This window comes from Musa acuminata, chromosome BXJ3-8, assembly GCF_036884655.1.
Source record: "Musa acuminata AAA Group cultivar baxijiao chromosome BXJ3-8, Cavendish_Baxijiao_AAA, whole genome shotgun sequence".
In the NCBI taxonomy this organism is placed as follows: domain Eukaryota; kingdom Viridiplantae; phylum Streptophyta; class Magnoliopsida; order Zingiberales; family Musaceae; genus Musa; species Musa acuminata.
Genome location: NC_088356.1, coordinates 43,730,730 through 43,753,697, shown reverse-complemented (window position 1 = coordinate 43,753,697; position 22,968 = coordinate 43,730,730). Strand labels below are relative to the sequence as shown.

The 22,968-nt window shown below is 38.6% G+C and overlaps 3 protein-coding genes across 5 annotated transcripts; all 3 read right to left on the bottom strand.

Moving 5' to 3' along the window:
• Nucleotides 1–3,570: 3,570 nt before the first annotated feature.
• Nucleotides 3,571–6,511, bottom strand: LOC103995232 (uncharacterized). Its single transcript, XM_009415776.3, has 3 exons — nucleotides 5,683–6,511; nucleotides 4,062–4,290; nucleotides 3,571–3,977 (listed from the first exon to the last, which is right to left on the bottom strand). Exons 1-3 carry the CDS (start codon nucleotides 6,459–6,461, stop codon nucleotides 3,813–3,815), a joined length of 1,173 nt encoding a protein of 390 aa, XP_009414051.2. The 5' UTR covers nucleotides 6,462–6,511; the 3' UTR covers nucleotides 3,571–3,812.
• Nucleotides 6,512–8,293: 1,782 nt separating this feature from the next.
• Nucleotides 8,294–9,194, bottom strand: LOC103995233 (ethylene-responsive transcription factor ERF014-like). Its single transcript, XM_009415777.3, has one exon. It carries the CDS (start codon nucleotides 9,068–9,070, stop codon nucleotides 8,504–8,506), a length of 567 nt encoding a protein of 188 aa, XP_009414052.2. The 5' UTR covers nucleotides 9,071–9,194; the 3' UTR covers nucleotides 8,294–8,503.
• A 2,743-nt stretch (nucleotides 9,195–11,937) lies between these two features.
• Nucleotides 11,938–20,392, bottom strand: LOC135585089 (uncharacterized). Of its 3 annotated transcripts, XM_065165068.1 has the most exons (6): nucleotides 20,002–20,392; nucleotides 15,741–15,850; nucleotides 15,290–15,661; nucleotides 14,456–15,206; nucleotides 13,436–13,506; nucleotides 12,590–13,331 (listed from the first exon to the last, which is right to left on the bottom strand). In XM_065165068.1, exons 1-5 carry the CDS (start codon nucleotides 20,234–20,236, stop codon nucleotides 13,445–13,447), a joined length of 1,530 nt encoding a protein of 509 aa, XP_065021140.1. In that variant the 5' UTR covers nucleotides 20,237–20,392; the 3' UTR covers nucleotides 12,590–13,331; nucleotides 13,436–13,444. The 3 variants fall into 3 exon arrangements, with proteins under 3 accessions (XP_065021138.1, XP_065021139.1, XP_065021140.1); XM_065165066.1 differs by lacking the exons at nucleotides 12,590–13,331; nucleotides 13,436–13,506 and adding an exon at nucleotides 11,938–12,543; XM_065165067.1 differs by having other exon boundaries at nucleotides 12,589–13,506.
• Nucleotides 20,393–22,968: the final 2,576 nt, after the last annotated feature.

The following is a 22,968-nucleotide window of genomic DNA, read 5'->3' as shown; positions in this document are numbered from 1 at the left end:
AAAATGAGGATGTTGTGGAGAGTAAAGAGCGTATGCAACTGATCATAGCTTCGGGGGTACGGAGAGAAATCGTAGGGGGCACGATCAACGAAAGAAGACCAAGATCTCAGCAAATCAGATCTGATGCCTGTCGTGCCCACCAAGATCGGAAAGACAAATCAAAACCAGGACCAGTGGCCTCACCTGCATGTTACACTAGACGAGATCGAGCAGGCGGCAGCCGTCGATCCCGCCGGTGGTGCAGGCGGCCTCGCGAGCACAGTTGGATCTTTCAAGAATCGTCTCGATCGTGGAGGAAAAGAGGAGCAAAAGGGATGAAGAGGAGACGGGGAGAAGGCGACTCGCCTACGCTTGGGTGACTCGGCAGCCGCCGGAGGGTCGAGGCGGGCGATTCCCGCTCACTAGGGCACTTTGATTCGTATTTATAGCAATTTCATGGACGAAACTACCCATCAACATGTCGATAATTCATTGAAACAGGAGCTGTTGGCTGTTATTATGGATATTGAGAGATGGCATTTTCGGAAGTAGACCAATTTGATAACAATAAATTAATTTAAGGATTATATATACATATATATAATACAAAATAATTTATCATCATTTGTAGAATTTCAAATAAGTATTGGATTTGAGAACCTGAAATATATTAAAAAATTAAATATTATCTCAATTGCATATTTCTTCAACACCTATACAAAAACATTGTAATTGACTTACGTCTCGCGGAGTTTAAAATAGGTATTCTTATTGGTTTCATAATAAGAACCATAAAAATAAAACTTAATTTCTATGTAAATTATGATATTTTAATATAATATATTTTTTTATATCTACTTGAATCGTTTCTTGTTAGGAATATTTTCGAGTCTAAAAGAAAACATCGATAGAAAAATATTAATAAGGCGAGTACTTTTCGTTAAAAACTCAAAATGAGAGTTTTTTTTTTAGAATGTTTCTTATGCATATATCAATTATTTTAATACTTCTTTCTCTAAATTTAATTTTGCATATGTATTCATCCCGAAATTATTAATCTTGTTTTATATATCCTCCTTAAAATTCATTATGATGCTACAAAATATTAGAAATATTTTGTATTAACTACACACCTTCATGAGTGGAGTCTGATACAGAGGTCAAGTTCAGTAGTCTCATGAACACAAAACAAGTGCAGAAGATTTCTGACACTAAACACAACAAAAGCAATCAAATTAATTACATAACAACAAGAATTCCATCCCAACAAAAAAAATCATTTCAATATATGCATAATGTATTACCAACTTTAGCCTATTTTCAAATTCCATGTTAACATCTGTAGAACATTGGGTATTGTAACTTTTCCTTGAAATCTTGCAAGTTCTTATGTCATTTGATCCTGAAGTTGTCCTCTTCTGGCCCTCTCTATGATTTCCTTTAGATTATTAAACTCATACTAAGATCATAAGTTTGCCAATCTGAATCTTGGTGGTATTTCCTTGACTGGTAAGTGTTTTTCTCCTTGCAGCTGCAGACTAACATTTTCAAGATAGCTGATGGAGAAAGCAGCAGTAATTCCAATCTCTGGTCCAACCACTGATCAGATCATCATTGTTCAAAGTGACAATTAAATGAAAGTTGTTCAACTGTAGCAGACCAAAATACTTTTTTGGAAAGGAAGGAAAGGAAACTACTGTTCATAGCATTTAATCCATGTAGAAAGATCCATTCTCATAGTAATATTGTCATTGTCCATATTCTTCCTGTGACCTCACCTCCAATGTACAGTAATGTTGTGTGTTCATCTTTTACTTGCATTGGAAGGAAGTTTCATGGAGATCCAACAGAGAAATCTGATCTTGATGGAAGTCCAAAAATATTATAGTGTTGTCTTCAAATTTTCATGAAAATCAAGCAAAATAGCTACTCTTTTGCTCTTCTTTAGAGTGAACTTCTACTTATGAAAGATAATATCATATCAAACATGTGACTGGAAATCAATGATAGAAAAAGTCCTATATTTTGGATAATTTGACCTTGAAGTTGACCTTTGCTGGCTTATTGAATAAATAAATCATTCCACATTCAATTTTTTTTTGTACAAAGAATGATAAAAGAATTCAAATGGGGAAAACATCTTCAAACTTCTGTAGTCTCAAGCATCAGCCATCAATGACCAAGGATGGTTTACAAACATTAATTCCTTGCTGTCAACCTCATGAACTTGTCCTATATATTTCTTTAGTTTACATCACATTGGCATTGGTGTGCAGACTGATCAAAACTTTGATCTGGTCTCATCCCATCCATTTCCTGTGACAAATCTTGATTTCAGAGGCCAGAATATGAAACATCACTAACTTCAAGAAGTTAGCACCCAGTTCTGAATCAAATATAAGCAGGTTTTGATAGATCTCATGCACCAACAACTTAACCAAACACTGCTAACATTCCAAAGCCTGTCAATTATCAGCACCATTATTGTTGAACCTGTGAAGAATAAATCACCAAATAGCTTATCTTTTTTCTGATGGAAACAAGTTTTCTGATCGGCAAATTCCGAAAAAAAATTCATTTTTTGTGCCCTCTGATTGCCATTGATAAGCAGATGATGATGATACTGATGTAACCATGAAAATTAAGCACAACCAGCATCATCAAGGCAGACTTTTAGAAGCATATAAAAGAATTTTGTACTCTTCGGTGGCTTGTTAGCAGAGCAAACCTTATGTCAGCAAAAGACAATGAAGCAGAATTTAGTAATCTAAGCCAACATCATTAGAACAAACAATTCCAAAATGCTTTGCCCCCTTCCTAAGAACCTCTGTACTTTGATGATATCAGATCTTTCACTAAATCTAATTTGACATTCTGGTCTCCACCAATAGGTCCTCATTCTGAAGCAGAGATGCAATAATTCTGATTCTAGGATGACCAAATAGGAGAAGACTGATACTGAAAAATCAAGCCAGATGCTGAGATGAATTCTTCTTTCTGGTGTTCAAAGAGTAGCTGCCTGTTTCAAGAGCTTCCTTCTCATGAAAGGCAGGCAATGATTGATTAATTAGAAGAAGAAAACATCACTGTCCTTGAACACTAATGCAAACCAACAACATGATCAAACATGAAAAGAAGACTGCAGGTCTGTCTCTTCTCTTTGGGATCACATACCACCATGGTGCGGCTCCCAGGCATATCTCACACAAGCAATACACTCAGACCAAAAGATGAAACCATCTCGTGCAATAATGCCTCCACCATACTTTCTGATGAGGTAAAGAGGTACAGCAGGGAGGAGTGGTTGAACCATAGGAGGAAATTTAGGTAGAGATAGAGAGAGAGGGAGAGAACATTTATTCTAATGCCTTCCGCATTGAGGTATGAGTACCATGAAATATAGAAACATCAAGTGGGTCACCACATGCAATGAGAGCAATACTCCAAAGCCTGTCATCAAAAGAAACATGGGACCAAGAGAGAGAGAGAAAGGCTACTGCTTCCCATGTGCACTTACAAACACAACCAACAGTGAGCACATGGGATCATCCTTTCTGCCACCAGATTGCACTTTTGAAGTCCACAGACAAGTGAAAACAACAAGCACATGAGCTGCTGAACTTGCTGGGGGAGCACATACTCAAATCAGATACATGTTGATTTATATGCACTTTACATTTCAAGGAAGATCGTAACTTTTTCTTGGAAGTTCAGATCAATATTGTCAGCCAATCTCCTATTATCTAACTCAAGGAAGCATTTGCCGACCCGGTCGTTAACTCTGGGATTGGTTGGTTTAGTGGCTAAATGTACAATTGAACCAAATGCTGGACTTAAACATCGGTATCGCAGAACTTGCCATTTATCCGATTCTGTACAGCTTTAATTGCAGCAACTCGAGCAGCGGTGGCTGCTCTATTGGCAGCTGTGACTGCTTTGTTTACTTGTGGATCCATCCTCGGAACCAGAATAGCATTTTCTGCAGACTTCCGAGCCGCCTACATGGAGACTTTTCATGTTACAGGAAAAAGAATAGAGAGAGAGAGAGAGAGAGAATTAGCAGAAGAGTAAGCATGTGATACCTGAAAGGCACGCTGAACAGCAGGATCTGATGCAAGAAGAGGGCTCTTGAGAACTCCAGAGTCCCAATCTCCGCATCTTGTGTCCCCAGTACGAAATGTGTACATCCCAAAACCTTGCTTCTTGCCTTCATGCCATGATCCTTCATAGCAGTGACCATTAGCAAAGTGATACACACCAAAACCATGGATCTTGTCACCAAAGTACTCGCCGGCATACTTGTCACCATTCCTACATCCACCAGAGTTTTCCCACAATAAATAGTCTTACTTCAAACCCAGCAATTTAGACAGAAAAGTGCTGCCAATTACAAGTCATGTAATAATTCATAATAACTTCTATAATCGAACAAAACTTGCATTAAGGAACATTTCCTGATAATTCATAAAAACTTCTATACTCAAACAAAAAAGAACTTGATGCTGACACTGGAAAATCAGTAAAGGCAACTAAATCAATTATAACACAGTTTATTAGGAAAAAATGTTAAAGATCAGAAAAACAAATTGTTGGAGAAGTATGAACAGGCTATCAAGAATTCTTCACCAGAACAGAAGACCAAGACACTAAGACCAGTTCTTGCAAGAATAGCACCACGTGATCAACTAGAACCCAAAGTTCCAAGTGGTTTAACCTTCATGACACCAAGTGAAGAAAAATTGAAGGTCATGACTGCATCTTATCTATTTCCACCTCAAACATAAGAAGAGAGTCAAATTTTGTCACAGAAAATTGACCCCTGCAGAGAGCCAGTGAGAAAACTAGACAAACCAACATAAACGATGTTAGTTACTACATTCCTTGGTGATAGACATAATATTACAATTTCACTACAATCCATGACCATTATCATCTAAATTGGTCCATGACTTCGTCTACAAGCTCCTCATATTAGAAGGAACCAACTTAACATGATTATGACATCCTTGAGCATCGCTCTATATGTAATCATCCAGCCACCGAGTGGCTTTGCCAATTATGATTCCTAAATACAAGACCTTAAATAATCCCATTTTCAGGATCCAGTTATAACTATCAGTCGCTAACCATTATCATCTAAATTGGTCCATGACTTCGTCTACAAGCTCCTCATATTAGAAGGAACCAACTTAACACGATTATGATATCCTTGAGCATCATTCTATATTATGATTCCTAAATACAAGACCTTAAATAATCTCAATTTCAGGACCCAGTTATAACTATCAATCACTAACAGGCAGAGTGCAAACACTAGAAGGATCAAAAGACAAACATCGAACACACCAAAAACAGTGAGCAGTAGCACAGTCTACATTTCAATTAATTAGTTTTAGACAGTAACACAGTAAGTTTCCACAACCAGCACCACAACAATTAATTGGCTTCAACACCAAGCAGTAAATTTTCCACAACCATCACAGCAATGCAGCAAAAAGAAACAGCACCATCAACAGCAAAGACAACATATTCTATCTATCAATTAATTCGTTTCAACGATATTGCAGTAAAAAACCTACCTTTCACCGATCAAAGGGTTCCAAATGAATGGAAACAGAACAATCAATACCGAAGGCCCAAACTTTGTTCGACTAAATCGACGCAACCAATCAATAAGAAGCGAAACTGAGCAAAAAATCTTGCCTGAAATGGTAGTAACCGAGGCCGTGCTTGATGCCGCACTTGAACTCCCCAAAGTAGCAACTCCCGTCGGAGCACGTCTGCATCCCAACCCCGTGGCTCTGCCCGCTGAACCACTCGCCGGCGTAGCTGTCGCCGCTGTAGAACTTGTACATCCCGAACCCATGACGCAGACCCTGCCGGTACTGCCCCCGGTACCGGCTCCCCCTTGCCCAGCTCTCGATCCCGTAGCCATCGTACTTCCCGTCGATCCAATCGCCCTCGTACCGCCCCTTGCCGAAGAAGTAGTAGACGCCGCTGCCGTTGCACCGCCCCTTGTGGAACTCGCCCTCATAGTAGTCCCCATTGCTGTAGTACTCGACCCCCTCCCGGACGATCCGCCCGACGGCCCTCCTTTCCTTCCTCTCGGCGCTTCCGATGAACCAGTCGACGGATGAGGCCCGGCGGACCGCAGCGGTGGCGCCACCGCGGAAGAGGGCGGACCGACGGGCGGCGAGGGAGGCGGCGGTAACGAGCGAGGAGAGGAGGAGGACGTTGGCGAAGAGTGGGGAGTCATCGCGGAGGTAGAGGAAGAGGAAAAAGATGAGGGCGAAGGGGAGGGGGAGGAGGAGGAGGTGAAGGAGGTGGTGGCGATGGCGAGGCTGATGGCGGTGAGGGCGGTGGGGCTTCTCCTCCTCCTCATCGTCGGCGATGGAGGAGAGGCTGTGGATGGAGGATCGGACGGTAGGGGAGCGTAGGAGGGACGACGGCGTACGGGTCAGCTTACCCTTCTGCAACTCCATCTCTTTTCTCCACTAGCTCGGCGTCATGGCGAAGCGAAGCGAAGCGAAGGGCTCAAAGCGTTAGGGATATAAAGAGGCGAAGGCTTTGGGGGGTCAAAAGAAAAGGTCGTAATCCTCACCGCGAGTGACGGAATCTACCTCGGACGAGTGGTGGCGTTGGATTCGCAACTGACGGCTGAGATGCAGCTTTCCGGACTTCATCCTTCAGCAGATACTTCTCCTTACCCTTTTATATCTACTCACTTTTCGTATCTAACTTATGACTGGCACAAATCTGGTCCCCACTTGAAATCTCAAGCATGGTAGATGATAGGGTAACGTTTGATGGAGAGGAGAATTATTTCTTCTTTTCTAGGACGCGTCTTAGATCCTGGGCTGCGGGACTATTAAAGCTCTGCGTGCCGTCAGATAGAGGAAAGCGCCCATTATTTCGGATCTTGATGCACTTTTCTTGCAAGCAAAATAATAAATACACCAAAAAAGAAAAAGGTGCATTGTGATTAACGCACGCTGGCTTGAAACTTGTTTGCAAAGAAACATGACAAAGAAGACAGATCTCTAATTAAACCTGAAGAAATTTGACAAGTAGCAAAGTAGGTAAGGTGGAAGATTTTGACCATCATTAGCTTTTAGCTTATTATGATCCATATATAAGTGGCAAGAACAGGCCAAGAAGTGATGCTAAGATCAAGTCTCATGTAGGTGTTCACAAGGAGACTTTTGACAGGATCAACATGATTAAGATATGAATGGAACTTTGTTTATGAGATCATTGAGTGTGATAAAAGGACCAAGTCTGCTCTCTCTTTTCCACCCAAACCTACCTCAAAATGGTTTGGACTTGTAGGTTGTTTACATTGGACTTTGATCTTGATGGATGAATGATATCAGTCTCAGGACTTTCATCTACTGTGGCACAAGCAAGATTTTTTGAAGATGATTAATGGTACAGCATGAGCATGTATGAGTGTATCATGCTTTGGATGTATTAGTGACAATCAATAATTTAATATGATATCGTGAACTCGATACCTTATCGAAAATTTTATATTTACAAATAATGTTTAGTACTCCGATAAATAAAAATAATTGAGTGTGTGTATATCTTTAGGACTCCGATAAACAAAGAAGTTATTTTTATGACTCAAACTCTAATCTCTTGGTGTATATATCATATAACTAGCTTATAGTCATGCTTTGGGCTGAGTTATATATATACAGTGGCCCATGGTAGCACTAGGTCCAATTTACACAAATAAACCTTATTCTATTATATATATATATATATATATGAATTTCTTGCTAAATTCCATAGTTTAATGAACTTAACAAGAATATAAATTTCTTTTCCTTTTTAGAGATGCATAATTGCAATGAAAAATCCTTAAGATTCTCCTCAATATATTATTTTCCTTTTCTTTCTAAATGATAAAAATTGGACTCCACCTCTCATTTCTTCCTTCATTTCCACTTCTTCTAATGATTCACAATTTCACAGCTTAATTCAAGTCTTGTGTATTGGAATAGAGGAGCCAATTACAACTTGTATGTGATATTTCTTGCCTTATAACTATTAGGAACTCAAACACCTAATAATGCTTCAATGATTCTTCTATCACCAATTACAAAGACTTCCTATTCTTGAGTGGGTTGTAGTAAAGAAATCTATTCCAAGGGAGAGAAAAATTTTCTTCATATTTCTTGTGGACTAAAAAGAGAATGCAAAGAAAGGGAATAGAGAGAGAGAGAGAGAGAGAGAGAGAGTAGCAAAGTAAGAGGGAAGAAAAAATGATTTTTTTTCTTCTCATGACCTGACAGTAATGAGTGAAATATTCAGAAAATTATTATTATTTATTTATGCTAATTGGAACTTACTGCATTACATCAATATATAGCTGGGAAACCCAATGGAGCAGCCTTAAAAGATGTTGCTCCATCAGATTTCCTCTTATTTTTTGAACCAATTTGGTCATTTTTACAGTGAGCAATCTACTTGACTTCCACCTTAGTGAAAGTGATGAGAAGAGTAGTGCAGGTAGAGATCAGCAGAAGCTCCACAGATGGATGTCAGCTTCCTCACCCCACTCTTCGGCTGGAGGAGCAAAGAAGAGAGATGGGTTAAGCATGTAATCCCTACACTTGGGTGACTGGAAGAAGGTCTCGAAGTTGATCGAGTCATCGATGGGAGAATCCTCCATGGCTGGTCCATCGCCCATTGAACTCGAGATCAGTGTTTCATCCTCTGCAGTATCTGATGACACCGACGGCGACGCAGCGTTCGTGGCAGCTGCGGCAGCCACTCTTTGGATGGACTTGGGCGACATGACGCGATCCGGGAGCTGCAGGAGCAGAGAGGCCGGGAAGTTGAGGCTGGCGGCGGTGCCTCTCAGGCAGAGCAAGGCCGCGTCGTAGGCTCGCGCCGCGGCCTCCGGCGTGGAGTAGGAGCCCAGCCAAATCCTGGTCTTCTGGTTTGGTGCTCTGATCTCGGAGACCCATGAGCCCCAGCTCCTCATCCTCACACCCTTGTACTGCTTCTTACCTTTGACTGCAGCAGCACTGCTCCTCGGGTCACAGTGATCGAGAGCCCCTCTGATCTTGCTCTTCACCATTGACGGTGGTGCTGTGTCTTCTTCGATCTTGCAAGGATGGAGGATGCGTAGGAGAGAGAGCTGCAGCTTATTTATAGAGGCGGGTTTTCCTGATGCAATAAAGCCGGGCGAGGAAAAGAGAAGAATCCCTCAAAACGAGGATTCTGTCATTGACATTAATTCATGTGTCATTAATTTAAGAGTGATCTGATGTATCTCTCAGTCTGATCGTATAAGCTGCAGTTTCCATGAGCCATGTTCTACACTTGTGATTGGACTGACATGGCCCTTTTCTTTGGGAGAGGTGCTTTGCAGACATGATAGATAGATAGATAGATAGATAGATCAATTATACATGACTTGCATGGACGATCCAAATGTATGTAAACAGTTCATGAAGTCTTGGCATTCACAGGATTAGTTGGCTCACAGTATCATCCAATGTGGTTCACAAGAAACACTGGCAGTCTCAATCAATCATGGAATTGCTTCAGGCTAACTAGGAGTATTATTTTGTAAAGCATCCCCTACTTAGACGTTATACTCGTTTTCAATTTATGGCTTGCGATCCAGCAAATCATCTGACTGAGTGATCCACTTTGACCCACCAACTTCAACTTCTGGTTTCACATCTGATACAGATATATCTGAAAAGTTTTTATCTTTCAAAAAATTTTATGTAGCTTTCTAACTTTAAGAAATTTCCATACTTTTGATTATATGAAAATATTATTTCACTTCTATCTCCATTAGATTTGACGTCGTCTCTGTTTTGCATTGTCAACTTATATTTTCTTCCTTTGGTTAAGAATAATGATGCGTAGGGGGCCACGAGTGGATACGAGCCCCTGATCATAATCCTTTTTTTTCTTCAATTATAATCTTTGTAATCTCTTTATTTGCACCTTTGTCACTAGTTATTAAGATAAAGAAGGAGAGTTAAGACAACGAGGGTCAGTGGTTGCCTATGCCATGGTCGAGAATAGTGAAGGCAAGACCTTCGTCGTTGATCGTGTTTGCACATAATCACGCCTATATTATGAGCGACGAACGATTGTTCTGGATGAATAGGGATGATCGACGAGGTGGAGGCGTGGCCGCAACCCCCTAGGCAAATCGCTTATGGGGTATAGCAAAGATGATGGTGCTGGTCGAAAGCGATGGCTCACAGAGAGAATATCATTATTTAAAAAAATATTTTATGAAAAAATTTAAGAATTAGAGTGCCATTTGAGAATTTTTTAAAAAATAGAGATTTTTTTTAAAAAAATATCGCTTATAGTATTCGTATGAAAAGTTGAGATTGGATCGGTGCAGTCCAGCTGAACATGAGGCATATGATGTGAAGCCATCGTGACCACGTCAAGGTCTGTCTTCTTCTTCTTCCTGTTGCAGTTGAGGTGGTGTGCAGGAATGGAATGGGTAGAAGAAGCCATGGGAAGCTTGAAGAGTGTGCTGAAGAGGAAGCTTCCTGGGTTGGACGGTTGTGAGAGCGGCGGCTGGTGATGGTGATGCGGTGGGGACAGGAGATCGGAGCTTTTGTGGTCTTCTTCCAGCTATCACTCGGCTGGAGCTCTACTGGCTTGCAGAACCAAACGCGTCGATGGATCGCATTCGACGCGTCGACGCGCAGCTCTTTTCGGAGAAGAGAAGGTTCCTTCCCCTCGATCTGACGGCACGTAGGAATCGGCTTGTTTGCATGCGTTTTGGGTGGCCGATCCAACTTCGCATGACGTGGGTTTCGTACCTTACAATCAAAGAGGGGACGACGTGACTGTGCGCTCCGCATACCACTGCGACAAACTTAAACGTCTGGGGTCCACGGCTGAGGTTGAGATGACCTCACGGTGGGTTCCACGTAAAATCCAAGACGAAACCTGATCCGAATTCCGACCCGTTTAAGATAGGATTACCGCATTCATTAATCAAATTTAAAGGCATAAATAATATATATATATATATATGTTTATTTTGTCTTTCTAATGAAGTATTTATAATTTTTTTGAGAAGATAAATAACGAAAACAAAATTCAAACTCAAAACCTCATGAAATATTATTAAAGTCTTCACCGATCAGATTAAATGACACCTTCAAATGTTTATATTTCGATTTAGTCATGCGATCATACATACGATGGAACAATGACAATAGTTTATACAATATTATATTTTGTTTAGGTATAGATCCTTATTGGATTATAAATACTAATCATCTACAAATTAATCGTGGCACAAAGGTATCGTATAGATCCTTATTAGATAATTTAAGAATGCCCCCATATTAATCTTTAATAAAGAAGCTCACTATTAGCAATCTTTTTTTGGGGGCTATTAACGACCTGTGCTTATTCGTTGGTCGCAGACATGACGAGATCATATGAAATCCCTAAAAAAATAACGAGTAGATTTTTCTCCTAAGTCGAAAAAGAAGAAAAAAAGAAAAAAAAAATATAAATAGCACGAGGAGGAAGAAGAGAGAGCGTCTATGTTCGTATATAAAGGGATATTTTAAAAATATTTAAAATTATTTATATATAATTATAAATAGCAAAAAATATCCTTAAAAAAAATAATGCAGTTGCACTAATGCTTATCTGATGTTGGATTCATTAGGTATCAGTTAAGCAAATCCAGTTCCAATAAATCAGATACAATACAAGAACTGAAATTTTCATGCTATTCCACAAAATAATCTCCACAACATAAACAATATCAAGTAGTATAATTTTGTGACAACATGCAGATCTATCAACTCTGTTTCTTCAGGATGGATGACTAACACCCATGCATGGTTAACCTAACTCCAATAAGCTACACGAACAAAAAAATTTCTGTTGTGTAATTTGACATTAGAGATCAGGCATAAGCAGAATACAAAAGCAGCAATGCAAATGCTAACCTCGAAAACTATCAAATATACCAATCTGACAAACTTTGGTGACAATGCTGATTACAGTGAGCAGACAGCTCAATCTGACGAGCATTATCAGATACATTAGAAGAATAATACACATTAGCATAGCTCACGAATAAGTCAAATGGAGGTACTCTGCTGGAAAGGAAGTTAAGGAACAGCTCACCCTCACATCGATAGCCTTGAAGTGCTCCAGCCCTTTGGGGAGAACCTCTGTTCAAAAGGAAAAGAAGGTTGCCACCTTTGCAGCTATAACCTCGTATCATACTATCTATCTTGTATTTACACTTGTTGAGGTAACTCAGATCGGCTGTCCCCACATGTCCTTGACTCTTCCACTTCAATTCACAGACTCCATTAGCAATAATAACTGTTTTCGATGCAAGCTACAACAAGCATATGCCAGCTGGACTCCAGATGCTGCTGATGCTCCAATTATAGAGCAGTATATCTCATGCTGCATGAACCACTTCATGTCCGTGCTGGATGTGTTATCGCGGCCCACATACAAGTTGAAATATCATGAGTCCCAGTAATCCAGTCAGGTTCATCTCCCAGAAAGCATAGGTTGCAGCTTTGGCTAAACAGAAGTAACGACATAAGTAAAAAAATTAAAATCTTTGCTTTCATCTCAAATAAAGCAGAAATTTTAGTAGACAAAGCAATATCTCAACTACTGGCCCAAACTAAAATAACAAAAGAAAAAGACTTCAATATGCAGAATAACCACATCACCCTTCATATGAACTAACAAAAGATAAAGAATCCTGGTTGAAAAACACCGTATCGATCCTGATGCAAGATTACAACTAGATATGATAAAGGAAAATAAAATCTTTGACTTATTTTATGATTATTTTTTCTTTGTGCAATGAGTTAGTTAATGATGATTTCTCATGCCTTGCAATTCCCAGCCTAATCAACATATTATTTTGTCTGCTTCAGACTATATTTTGATCCACACAGGGAACACTCAAGTACTCAACATGGGAATCTCCTGGAGGAAGGACAATGCTAGAATCCTTTAACTAGAAACACTGCCAGATGAGGCTGTTGAAGTATATATTTTGACCAGGAAGGCAAAAATAAATTAAAGCATAACAATACCTAAAAGATTATTACATTAAATTACAGTACGCAGGAATTCAGAGCAATTGTAACAGGAAAAGACAATGAAAAAATAATAATAATAAATAAAAAATTGTTGCCTGTGATGGTGAATTTTGACCTGATACAGACATGTATTGCCAATTCACACGAGCACTTGCCTTACTCTATGGGGTGTAGATTGCTTACTGGATAATAATTCCAGTACAGCGCTCAAAAAGCTTTGGAGCAGCTATACTAATTTCACATTGCAAGTAATGACTGCATGGAAATGAAATTAACTGGACTAATTATCTTGAACAGTTGAACATAATTAATCATTTAATGTATGTGTTCTATGTCGAGGATGGACCTTGCTTGCCCACCTGCATTGCTCAACAGGCCTGCCCAATCAACCTAGAACACCCAACTACCCTATTCAGTGGGTCTCCTGCACCTGCACAGACAGTCCAGCCAAAATGTCTTATTTGGACTGGGACGATAAGTCTGAGATGGCTTGTTTAGAAGTTCTAATCAGTTACAATCAGATCAAGACAAGAGAGGAAGAGCTAAGAAATCCAATTTATCAGTTGCAACCAGTTCTAATCAGCTTTTTTATCTTCTTTTATTTCACACAATAAAATCGATTGCTTTTTTTTTTTTTTTCTTTTTTCTCTTGGAAAGTTTCCCACCCTCAAAGAAGAGAAGTCCTAGTTAAGAGAGGTCATTCCTAAACTACATTGGCTTCAGGATTAAAATAATAGGACTCAAGAAAATATCAAACATCTTAATAACAATTGTTGAGATGCTTCTATCTTGTCTCAAACTAGTGAGCAATATCAAGCATCTTAAAAACAAGCATAAAGACCATCTTATCAGGTTCTCTGTGTTGGGCAAAAGCTTCAAAATGACACCAACGAAAGCTTCTTAAAGAGAAGCAAAAAGGACCTGCAATACAAACATGAATTTGAGATAACAAAGAACAAGTTATCTCATTTCAATCCCCATGATCGTAAGCTTTAGTAGTTAATATAGCTACAGAAGTGAACTGTTGGCCAAGATTCAATTTCATAAAATCGAGTGGCAGACCTGAGGTTTGGTTGAACATCACGGAGTACATAGACATATCTTAGGACACAAAAGGATACAAATCAAAAGACACATGCCATTAAAATTTAATGGAGCAACAAATGTAGAAGATTCAAATGACAAACGCAGTTCAATTTTTTTTGCCAGTTCCAACGATATTAAGAAAAAAATAATTAATTTAAAACTTTATCCATGATGATTTATAACATAAGACTTGTCCATATGTAGCTATATTTTAAGCATCAAATAAGAAACAAATCTGTAATGCTTTTCTCTAGACAAATCGCCATGTCAATTAGTTAGCAAAAACAACTTACAAAATAAAGAGGATGATGCATATGATAACAAAGTTGCTGGAGACACTCTGCTACCACTTTCACTGACTTGTACAGGCCTGGAAGCATAGCTAGCTGCAGGTGATGATGGTGAGTGTTTTAAGAGCACTTTGGGAGTTGGCCCCATTGCTTTGAGACTTGGAGGACTGGTCAAGTGTCGTAAATGGCCAGAAAGAGTTGGCGGATAAGGATGAACTGATGAACCAGTATTTGGTGCAAGAGATGGACAAGGAAAGCAGTTAGTAAAAGGATCAACATTCCTTCTTGAAGGTCCAAGTGCACTTGCAGAATGAGAATCTGGCTGGATGCCATTTTCTGGGGCAGGTGCATATGCCATTGGATTTTTTATTGGAAAAGTGTGACAACAGAAACATGGAGGCGGTCGATGGTCGTTATCTGATGGAACAGGAGCAGGAGAGAGAGTAGGGTTCAAGGAAGCAGGAGGTTCAGGGTAAAGATTGCCAACAGATGGAGAACCAGATGGAGATGGACCAGGGGCCATTGAGAGTGAGTGTTCAAGGTATGATGATAATTGCACTTGCTTTACTTTTCCAAAAACAGAGTTGTTGAGGCCAAGATTGTTAGCATTGGGCCTTGTGATAACCTGAGCTAGTTGTTTCATTCTATCTGGTAATAGACTACCGCTCCCCATGTCTGACAAAACAGAAGCTTCAACAGTAACTGGTGGTGTCACCGTGGAACCGTTTATATTTGTCAGCTTCACGTATACATTCTGCATTGAGAGAACATATTTAACTATTTATTTTACAGCTAGAACATTAATCACGAAAATAAGAAAAGCATATTGATGGGCACCTCATAAGACCTCAAATTCAATCCGAACTTAAGTTCGTCCTTCAAGCGGTCAATGTTCTCCAGAATCTCTTCAATGTTGTTATTTAATGTGAAGTCAAATAGGATTTGAGCAATGTCCCAAATGGAATCTGACTGCAAAGGTATCACAGTTATCCCTCCAGGAAACTTTAAAAGTTCAAAAGATGATGGATGCCCAAAAATTGATGATGTCAAAGATATATTAATTTGCTGAAGGACCAGATTTATCAAAGTTGATCTCAAAATACTTAAAGCTGGTAAGCTTATTGAGGCATTTTTTGGGTCAGGAAGAAAACCAAAGACCACGTATGTAGAGTTTTCTGGATCCAGCGAATGCATGGAGATAACTGAAACCTGTTTTGATGATAAACTTCATTAATGCTCCAAATAATGCGAATAATGATGAATGTTACAGAAATAAAGTGGAAACAACCTTAGTATTTGGAATACCAATTTCCTCAAGAATGTCATTCTCCAATCTTGCAGCATTAGTACCAAGTAGTGAAATTGGTTTTTGCAAAACAAGACTTGCCTGGATTTCAGCTGAAATGAAACAAGATAACCATTTATATCTGATAACCATATAAAGCCCTTCGATGTTCAAGTAACTGAAATAACAAATAAAACAGGCTGCAAGAGATAACCTGAAGTTACCACATCTATTTACATGTTTTGCATAACATTATGCATGGATTTGCACCACCTCTCGACTACATCGCCACATTATATGTATTAGTAGGAACTCAGAAACGTCCCCAAAATGCATCAATAGCACAAGGCTTTAGTTACAGCTTTTGGTTTTATAAAGGTACCATCTGGTTAAGGTTCTACTCGTTGGCCAGGCACAACAAAGAAGCAAAATCCACATCATCTAACACAATAGATGCTATTACATAGTAAATATTTGAAGAAAAACCACAAAAAAATTGTCAACTCAAATAGCTAAATTTCCTTAGCAAGAGTCCCAGCAGTTGCTGATTAAATCATGTCTGTAATATTCAAAATAAGATGTCCTGTTTTGCTAGAAAATATGTGATATACAGAAAGCTGAAGCTAAGCACATTCTTCAAGTTAAGTCCAATCAACAACTATAGGTTCCCACAGAGTTCTAATATGTAGCTGCATATGTAGATACAGTCACATGACTGCCTTGCATAAGGGCTACTTCATATTTTAATACCATGAGAGCCATGATAAAAAATTTAATATCATTGGTAGGTCCGTATGTGTATTGATTTCTTACAACTATTACAAAAATGCTTTCCTAAATGAATATAAACATCATCTCATATATTCTATTATTCTTATGTTAGCCATATTATATAATCACCTACACATTAGCTAAATAATATTATAAATTCCTTTCTTTCTATTTAAAAATGGGAGGATCCACGGGGCTCCTGCCAATGCGGGAACTAGGGAGGATAAATGTATGTAACCTCACCCTTAAAAATTTAAAAAAATTATTTCTATAACTCAAACCCTGATCTCCCAAGTCACAAAGGAACAACCTTACCATTGTACCAAGGCCCACCCTCTCTTTTCTTTTTATTTAATTATAATTATTTGAATACTTAATATGACCTGCTTATGCAGCAGCATATGTTAGAAATTGCAATGTGTAGGGCAACTACAAACTTCATTCTATTAAAACTCAACCCCAGGCCAGACTTACAATCTAGGTACCCAAACCCAGTTTCAATGGGTAAGCATCCAGAAAAATCTGGCCTGCTGCCATCCTAACATATGCATACTCTGGTAACTTTTCCAAGTGTAAACCATCTGCTTTAGCATCCTAGCAGATAGATTAAATATGACCTACCAGCCTTGTGAACCTAGATCGACCAAGCTCATCTACATAAATTGCATCAGCAACATAAGTTATTCCAAAAAAACAATCTTGAGAACAAACCCAACCAAGATTATCCCTAATCACACAGCACCCACGTAAAATATCAAACTGTTAGCTTTTTAAGCACAAATTAGTGGATTAAAAAAAGGTCAAGCTATCTGACATCAAGGCTGGAAGAAACCATGAATGTTACAAAGACTATCATGCTAGACAAAAATGAAGAAAAAAAGCAAAAGAAGTAAAAGAAAGATGGGTGAATTCCCGGAAAAAGCCTCTAGTTTTAAGAAATTCCTACCGAGCGCTTCAACTTTCAAAGATTTTCACAGGGCACCCCTTCTTGCGTGAAAAGATCATTTTACCCCTACCTCTAATAGACCCACAGTTGCCTTAGCCCTGCACCACCGCCCTACCTCTCCTCTCCTCTGCCAAGGATGACGACGAGGTGGGGGGCTGTGAGCGAACGTGAGCCCCTGGCTGCTTGCTCCTCCACGCGTGGGTTGGCTGCAACCTCAAATAGCCGCCCGTCCACCCTCCTTCCTTGCCCATGATCGACGGTGAGGGCACACACACCATGGCACCTCCTTCCTTGCCCACGATCGATGACGAGGGGGCCTGGCGACGACGACAAGGACACGTGAGCCGCCCCTCCCTCATTCCTCACCCGTGATCGACAGCATCAAAGTCAACCAGCGGAAGATGTGGCTAGGGTTGGCGTGGCCAATGACGAAGGTAACCAACGATAGGGTGACCCAAGGTAAAACCATCATTTATGAAAACAAGGCTCTCTGTGGAAATTTTTGAAAGCTGGGGTGCTTTGTAGGAATTTTTCAAAACTAGGGGCTCCTTCCAGGAATTCGCCACGAAAGATTCACACAGAACAAAAAAAAATCAAAAATATAATATATCCACATGCCAGAACTATTCTTCCAAAAGCTGATTTGTATCTAGTAGAAATCTAACATTGTGTTTTCCCTTGGTAAATCTTGACATCAAGTATTGTACATTTTAATCTTAAATTCACTCTACAATGGATTATTACATCATTAATCATGTTCCAATAAATTTGTTTGACCATCTACATTCACATCACTAGGACCAATTATGGGAAAGGTAGTAACTGGTTGTGTTATGAAACAACAAAATATCATGTTTAATCTTTATACACCCTAATAAAAAAGGAACAGAATGCTGTAACAAAATCCTGCCTCTGAAATTTATAAACATATTACATACAACTACATCTTGTGCTCCATCTTAAAGTTAATTTCAGCCATCTAGTTCTCTCCAATGACAAAACTATCAAACATATCCAATGTCAATGACCAATTTGCATATAATTCCCTTGTTCCTTTGGGGGAAAAAAAAAAGACCCGGGGCCAGCATGGCCAACGACAAAGGTAACCAGCAACAAGAGTGACCTGGGGTAAAATCATCATTTATGAAAATAAGGCTCTCTATGGGAACTTTCGAAAGTTGGGGTGCTCTGTAGGAATTTTTTCAAAACTAGGGGCTCTTTCTAGGAATTCGCCAAAAAAGATTCGCAGAGAACAAAAAAAATAAAATATATAATATATCCACATGCCAGAACTATTCTTCCAAAAGCTGGTTTGAATCGAGTAGAAATCTAACATTGTGTTTTCCCTTGGTAAATCTTGACATCAAGTATTGCACATTTTAATCTTAAATTCACTCTACAATGGATTATTACATCATTAATCATGTTCCAATAAATTTGTTTGACCATCTACATTCACATCACTAGGACCAATTATAGGAAAGATAGTAACTGGTTGTGTTATGAAACAACAAAATACCATATTTAATCATTATACACCCTAATAAAAAAGGAACAGCATGCTGTAACAAAATCCTGCCTCTGAAATTTATAAACATATTATATACAACTACATCTTGTGCTCCATCTTAAAGTTAATTTCAGCCATCTAGTTCTCTCCAACGACAAAACAATATCAAAAACATCCAATGTCAATGACAAATTTGCATATAATTCCTTTGTTCCTTTTGGGGAAATAAAAAGACTTTCAGGTCCATTTCATCACTTGCAATCTTGCAAATTTGCCTCCTTTCCTCACAATGATACATGAAGTCATTCTTATGGCTCAAGAAATGAATTAATCAAAATATTTGACGGCAATGAATGTTCAGTTAACTATATAGAAGAGTTACGTATTCTCTAACTTGTGTTTTACATTATGACTTAAGAACATTGATGACTGTTCATCATACAATGAAATTTGAACAAAGACAAACCGAACATAGATGCGATATACAACTTCAAACTCAACTTAAAATTTGTTGTGATTCTAAAAATTATCCTATGTAGGTAAAGATAAATGGAATAGAGTAGACAAGTAAATTGTAAGCAGGACATGGCATCATTTTTCTCTCGTTAAAGCCAAATTGCAGGAACCTAAGAATCTAGATGAACCCTTTATACAGGGAAACAGCTAATAATACTAGCTGCAAAGCCAGAAACCATGGCCATCCTCACCTGCAAAGTAAAAAAAATCTATCCTAATCTACAGCAATATGCATACCCTCCCAATGTTCTCTACAACGTATACCTCTGCAAAAATTGGAAGACAAAGCCCTACAAAAAATCAAGGAGACCGCAGACTTCCCACCGCAAAATCAAGCAAATGCAGTTCAATCTGCTTCAGAAAAAGAAGCCCTAAATTCTCGAACCCCGAGATCCAACGAATCCCACAAAGCCTGATCCAGATCACGAACACGCGTCTCATCTCACAGGATGCACCTAAACGACCAGAAGGCAACCCGCCAGCACAAGACCGAGAAAGGACACCGAGAAAAAGGAGCTCACCGTGAAGGCTGTCGGGGTCGTCAGTGACGAACCCGGACCGTCGGCTGCGGAAAGGAGGGAACCAGAAGATGGCAGAGAGCAGCACGCAAGAGCCGAGGGCCAGAACGACGAGGCACCTCAGAGAGACGGCCCGGCGGATCCCGGCGTCTCCTCCGCGACCGCCCCCTCCTCCGGCCGCGGAGTTGGCGAGGACTCGATCGGGGACCTCGACGCGGACTTCCTCCGGCTTCCCCATTTATCGGGGCATCGGAAGCCGCCTCCCCAAACGGATGGGAGGAGAGCAATGCGAGCAGTTGTAGTAACACAGTCAGTTGAAGAAGAAAGGAGACGTGGGAGAGGCGGACGAATTTGGAGACGAAGAGGAGGAAGCAGCGGCTCCGCTCCCTCTTAGTCTTTTGGGAGGGAATGGAATGTTCTCGGCATCATTATTTTCTTTAAATAATTATATTATTTGATAAAATCATATATATATATATATATATTATTTATCTCTCTAATTTTTTAAATCAAAAACCTACAAAATATACTCTTATTGATAATTAATTACTATTCGATTACTACTTGACATGAATTTTCTCTAAAAACATATAATATGCTTACTTTAAATATATATATATATATACTATTATGGTTAATTTATTTATCATTTGACTATTACTTCAAATTCTATATGACATTAATACCCTTTAGAAATTTAAATGCATATAAATAAATATACAGAAACACCGAAAGGTAAACAGATGGATTGCACTCCATTTAGATCATGACAAATTGGCCCCACTCGCTCCTTGTGAGGGTTGACATTTGGGTTGCAATGCCAAATTGGAACCCATTCTTCCGTAGACAATAAGTAAGAATAATAAAAGATATCATGATCATTAATACTACTTTATTTTTTTTGTATATATAATGTTTCTTTCCCCAAATCATGGTCTTATTAATACAGTCTAAGTAGCTCTCAATGTACATACTCCCACTGCCACTGGTTGCATAAGTTGCTGGTTTTATCTTCTCAACAAGGGTTTAAAAGAAATTAAAATTTTATATGCAAGGATCAAAATGAATTAATTATCCTATGAAGTATTTTCGATTTATTGGACTTGGTTCTAAAGCTTGAATTATTCCTCACTTGCATCAACTTCAATGTTCACCCATAAAAGGAGACTTTAGCATCTATCTGTGCATAGCTTTAAATCCAAGCATTTTTATACATAATGCTTGTCATGTTCTTGAGAGGGATTGGATCTTTTATTAATGGATACATTAGATTATTGCCATCAACACTTAATGATAAAGAAGAAACACTAATGAAAATTGATATGATTCATCCGAGAAGAATATGGAATCAATTCCAAGCTTTGAGCAAATATTAAAATTAGAGTAGAATAATTTTTTGGTGTTCATGATTATAATTTGATCAACCACCAATGTGATCCACTATATTTGGTCAAAAATAAATAAAACGTAGACCACATTTTCCAATCACTAACCTCTCTCTCTCTCTCTCTCTCTCTAACCACATTTTCCAATCAATAAAAAGTAGACCACATAAATATGAAAATATGTATGCATATTTGCATACAAATTTGCATGGTTTATTTACATAAATTAACTATTATTTAATCATTAAATCGTTTTAATCAGAACTCAGTATGACAATAAAAATATCAGAAATAATGCGAGTATTTTACATATCCATTTAATACAAACCAATTAAAAGTAACTATAGTTAAATGTGATTAATTAGAACGAAAGGGACATATATGAAGGACAAGAATGCAAGAATAAATATGTGATTACCCTAAGTAATTAACATGAGTGTCACCATTGATGGCACTCGCATACCAAGCATGAAATAACACTGCAACCAATGAACCAACATGCATGGCATGGGACAGGACAAGGAGAGATGTTACCATTCATGTCATTGTTGATGCCTCTGACACACCAAACATGAAGTCATACTTTAACAAATGAATTTTCTGCTTGCAAATAAGAGAGTTGGATTCCAACTCAATTAGTAATCTTTTGATACAAAAGGTTGATCAATGTATACAATACATGTATTTATGATTTGAGCACTGGTAATATAAATTGTAAAAGAGCAATGTCACTGTAGATCAATTCATACACTACAAATATGGCATTAAACATATAGAATCTGACATGTAAATAATGTATTTCTTAAAAAAATAAGGATAGCATTATTACACAACTCTAATAAATGGAGCATTTACTTTGAACAAAATGAGGGAAAAGAAAGAGAAATTATGGATAGGTTGAACTGGATAGAAAACTTACACAACCATCAGAGCATAGAGTTGTTGAGCAATGCTTGTCTCCAACTTCTTGTAGGTAAGAACTTTGGCTGTAATTAATCATTGTTCATGCACCAAGACTGACATATGCCCACCTAGTTGGAAAACTTCTAGACTCACATTTCTCTCCTAACCTAAAACCATTGAAGCTTTGTCAATTAAGAATCTAAAATCCTCAAGCTGAAAGCTGGACAAAATTTCTGGTGTTCACTTGAGCACATTGACATAATTTGTGGATATTGAAAGTCTAGGACTATTGGATAAATGATATCAGAAAGTCCAGATAACTCCCAGTTCTGTTTCTGTTCTCAAACCATGTTTTCCATTAACTGATCTTATAACATATATCAGCAATCTTCTCCTGATTTCCAGAACAAAATTCCATTTATGACTGGACCATTTAGAGACAAAGGTCCCACTAACCCTTTTTTTTCCTTGAAGAAATCCATCCATATGTGTATATAAATAATATATGTTGGGAAGATACCAACCATGCAACTACTTGGAAGGTCCCACCTACCTGTAAAAACCAACCACCACCCATTTTTTTTGTTTTTTTCTGAGTGACATCTTTGCACCATTTCATTCTCAGAAGCTTTGCTTCTCTTATTGGCTTTAGATCTCCAGCCAAGATTTCATCTTGTAGAGA

Excerpts from the sequence above, each read along its gene's own strand:
- LOC103995232 (XM_009415776.3), bottom strand. The coding sequence starts at position 6,461 with ATGGAGTTGCAGAAGGGTAAGCTGACCCGTACGCCGTCGTCCCTCCTA. Across the intron at positions 4,291-5,682 it reads CTCGGTTACTACCATTTCAG|GAATGGTGACAAGTATGCCG; the intron begins GCAAGATTTTTT and ends TGGTGGATGTAG. Across the intron at positions 3,978-4,061 it reads CTGTTCAGCGTGCCTTTCAG|GCGGCTCGGAAGTCTGCAGA; the intron begins GTATCACATGCT and ends GTCTCCATGTAG.
- LOC103995233 (XM_009415777.3), bottom strand. The coding sequence starts at position 9,070 with ATGGTGAAGAGCAAGATCAGAGGGGCTCTCGATCACTGTGACCCGAGG.
- LOC135585089 (XM_065165066.1), bottom strand. The coding sequence starts at position 20,236 with ATGGGGAAGCCGGAGGAAGTCCGCGTCGAGGTCCCCGATCGAGTCCTC. Across the intron at positions 15,851-20,001 it reads CGACCCCGACAGCCTTCACG|CTGAAATCCAGGCAAGTCTT; the intron begins GTGAGCTCCTTT and ends GTTTCATTTCAG. Across the intron at positions 15,662-15,740 it reads TTGGTATTCCAAATACTAAG|GTTTCAGTTATCTCCATGCA; the intron begins GTTGTTTCCACT and ends TCATCAAAACAG.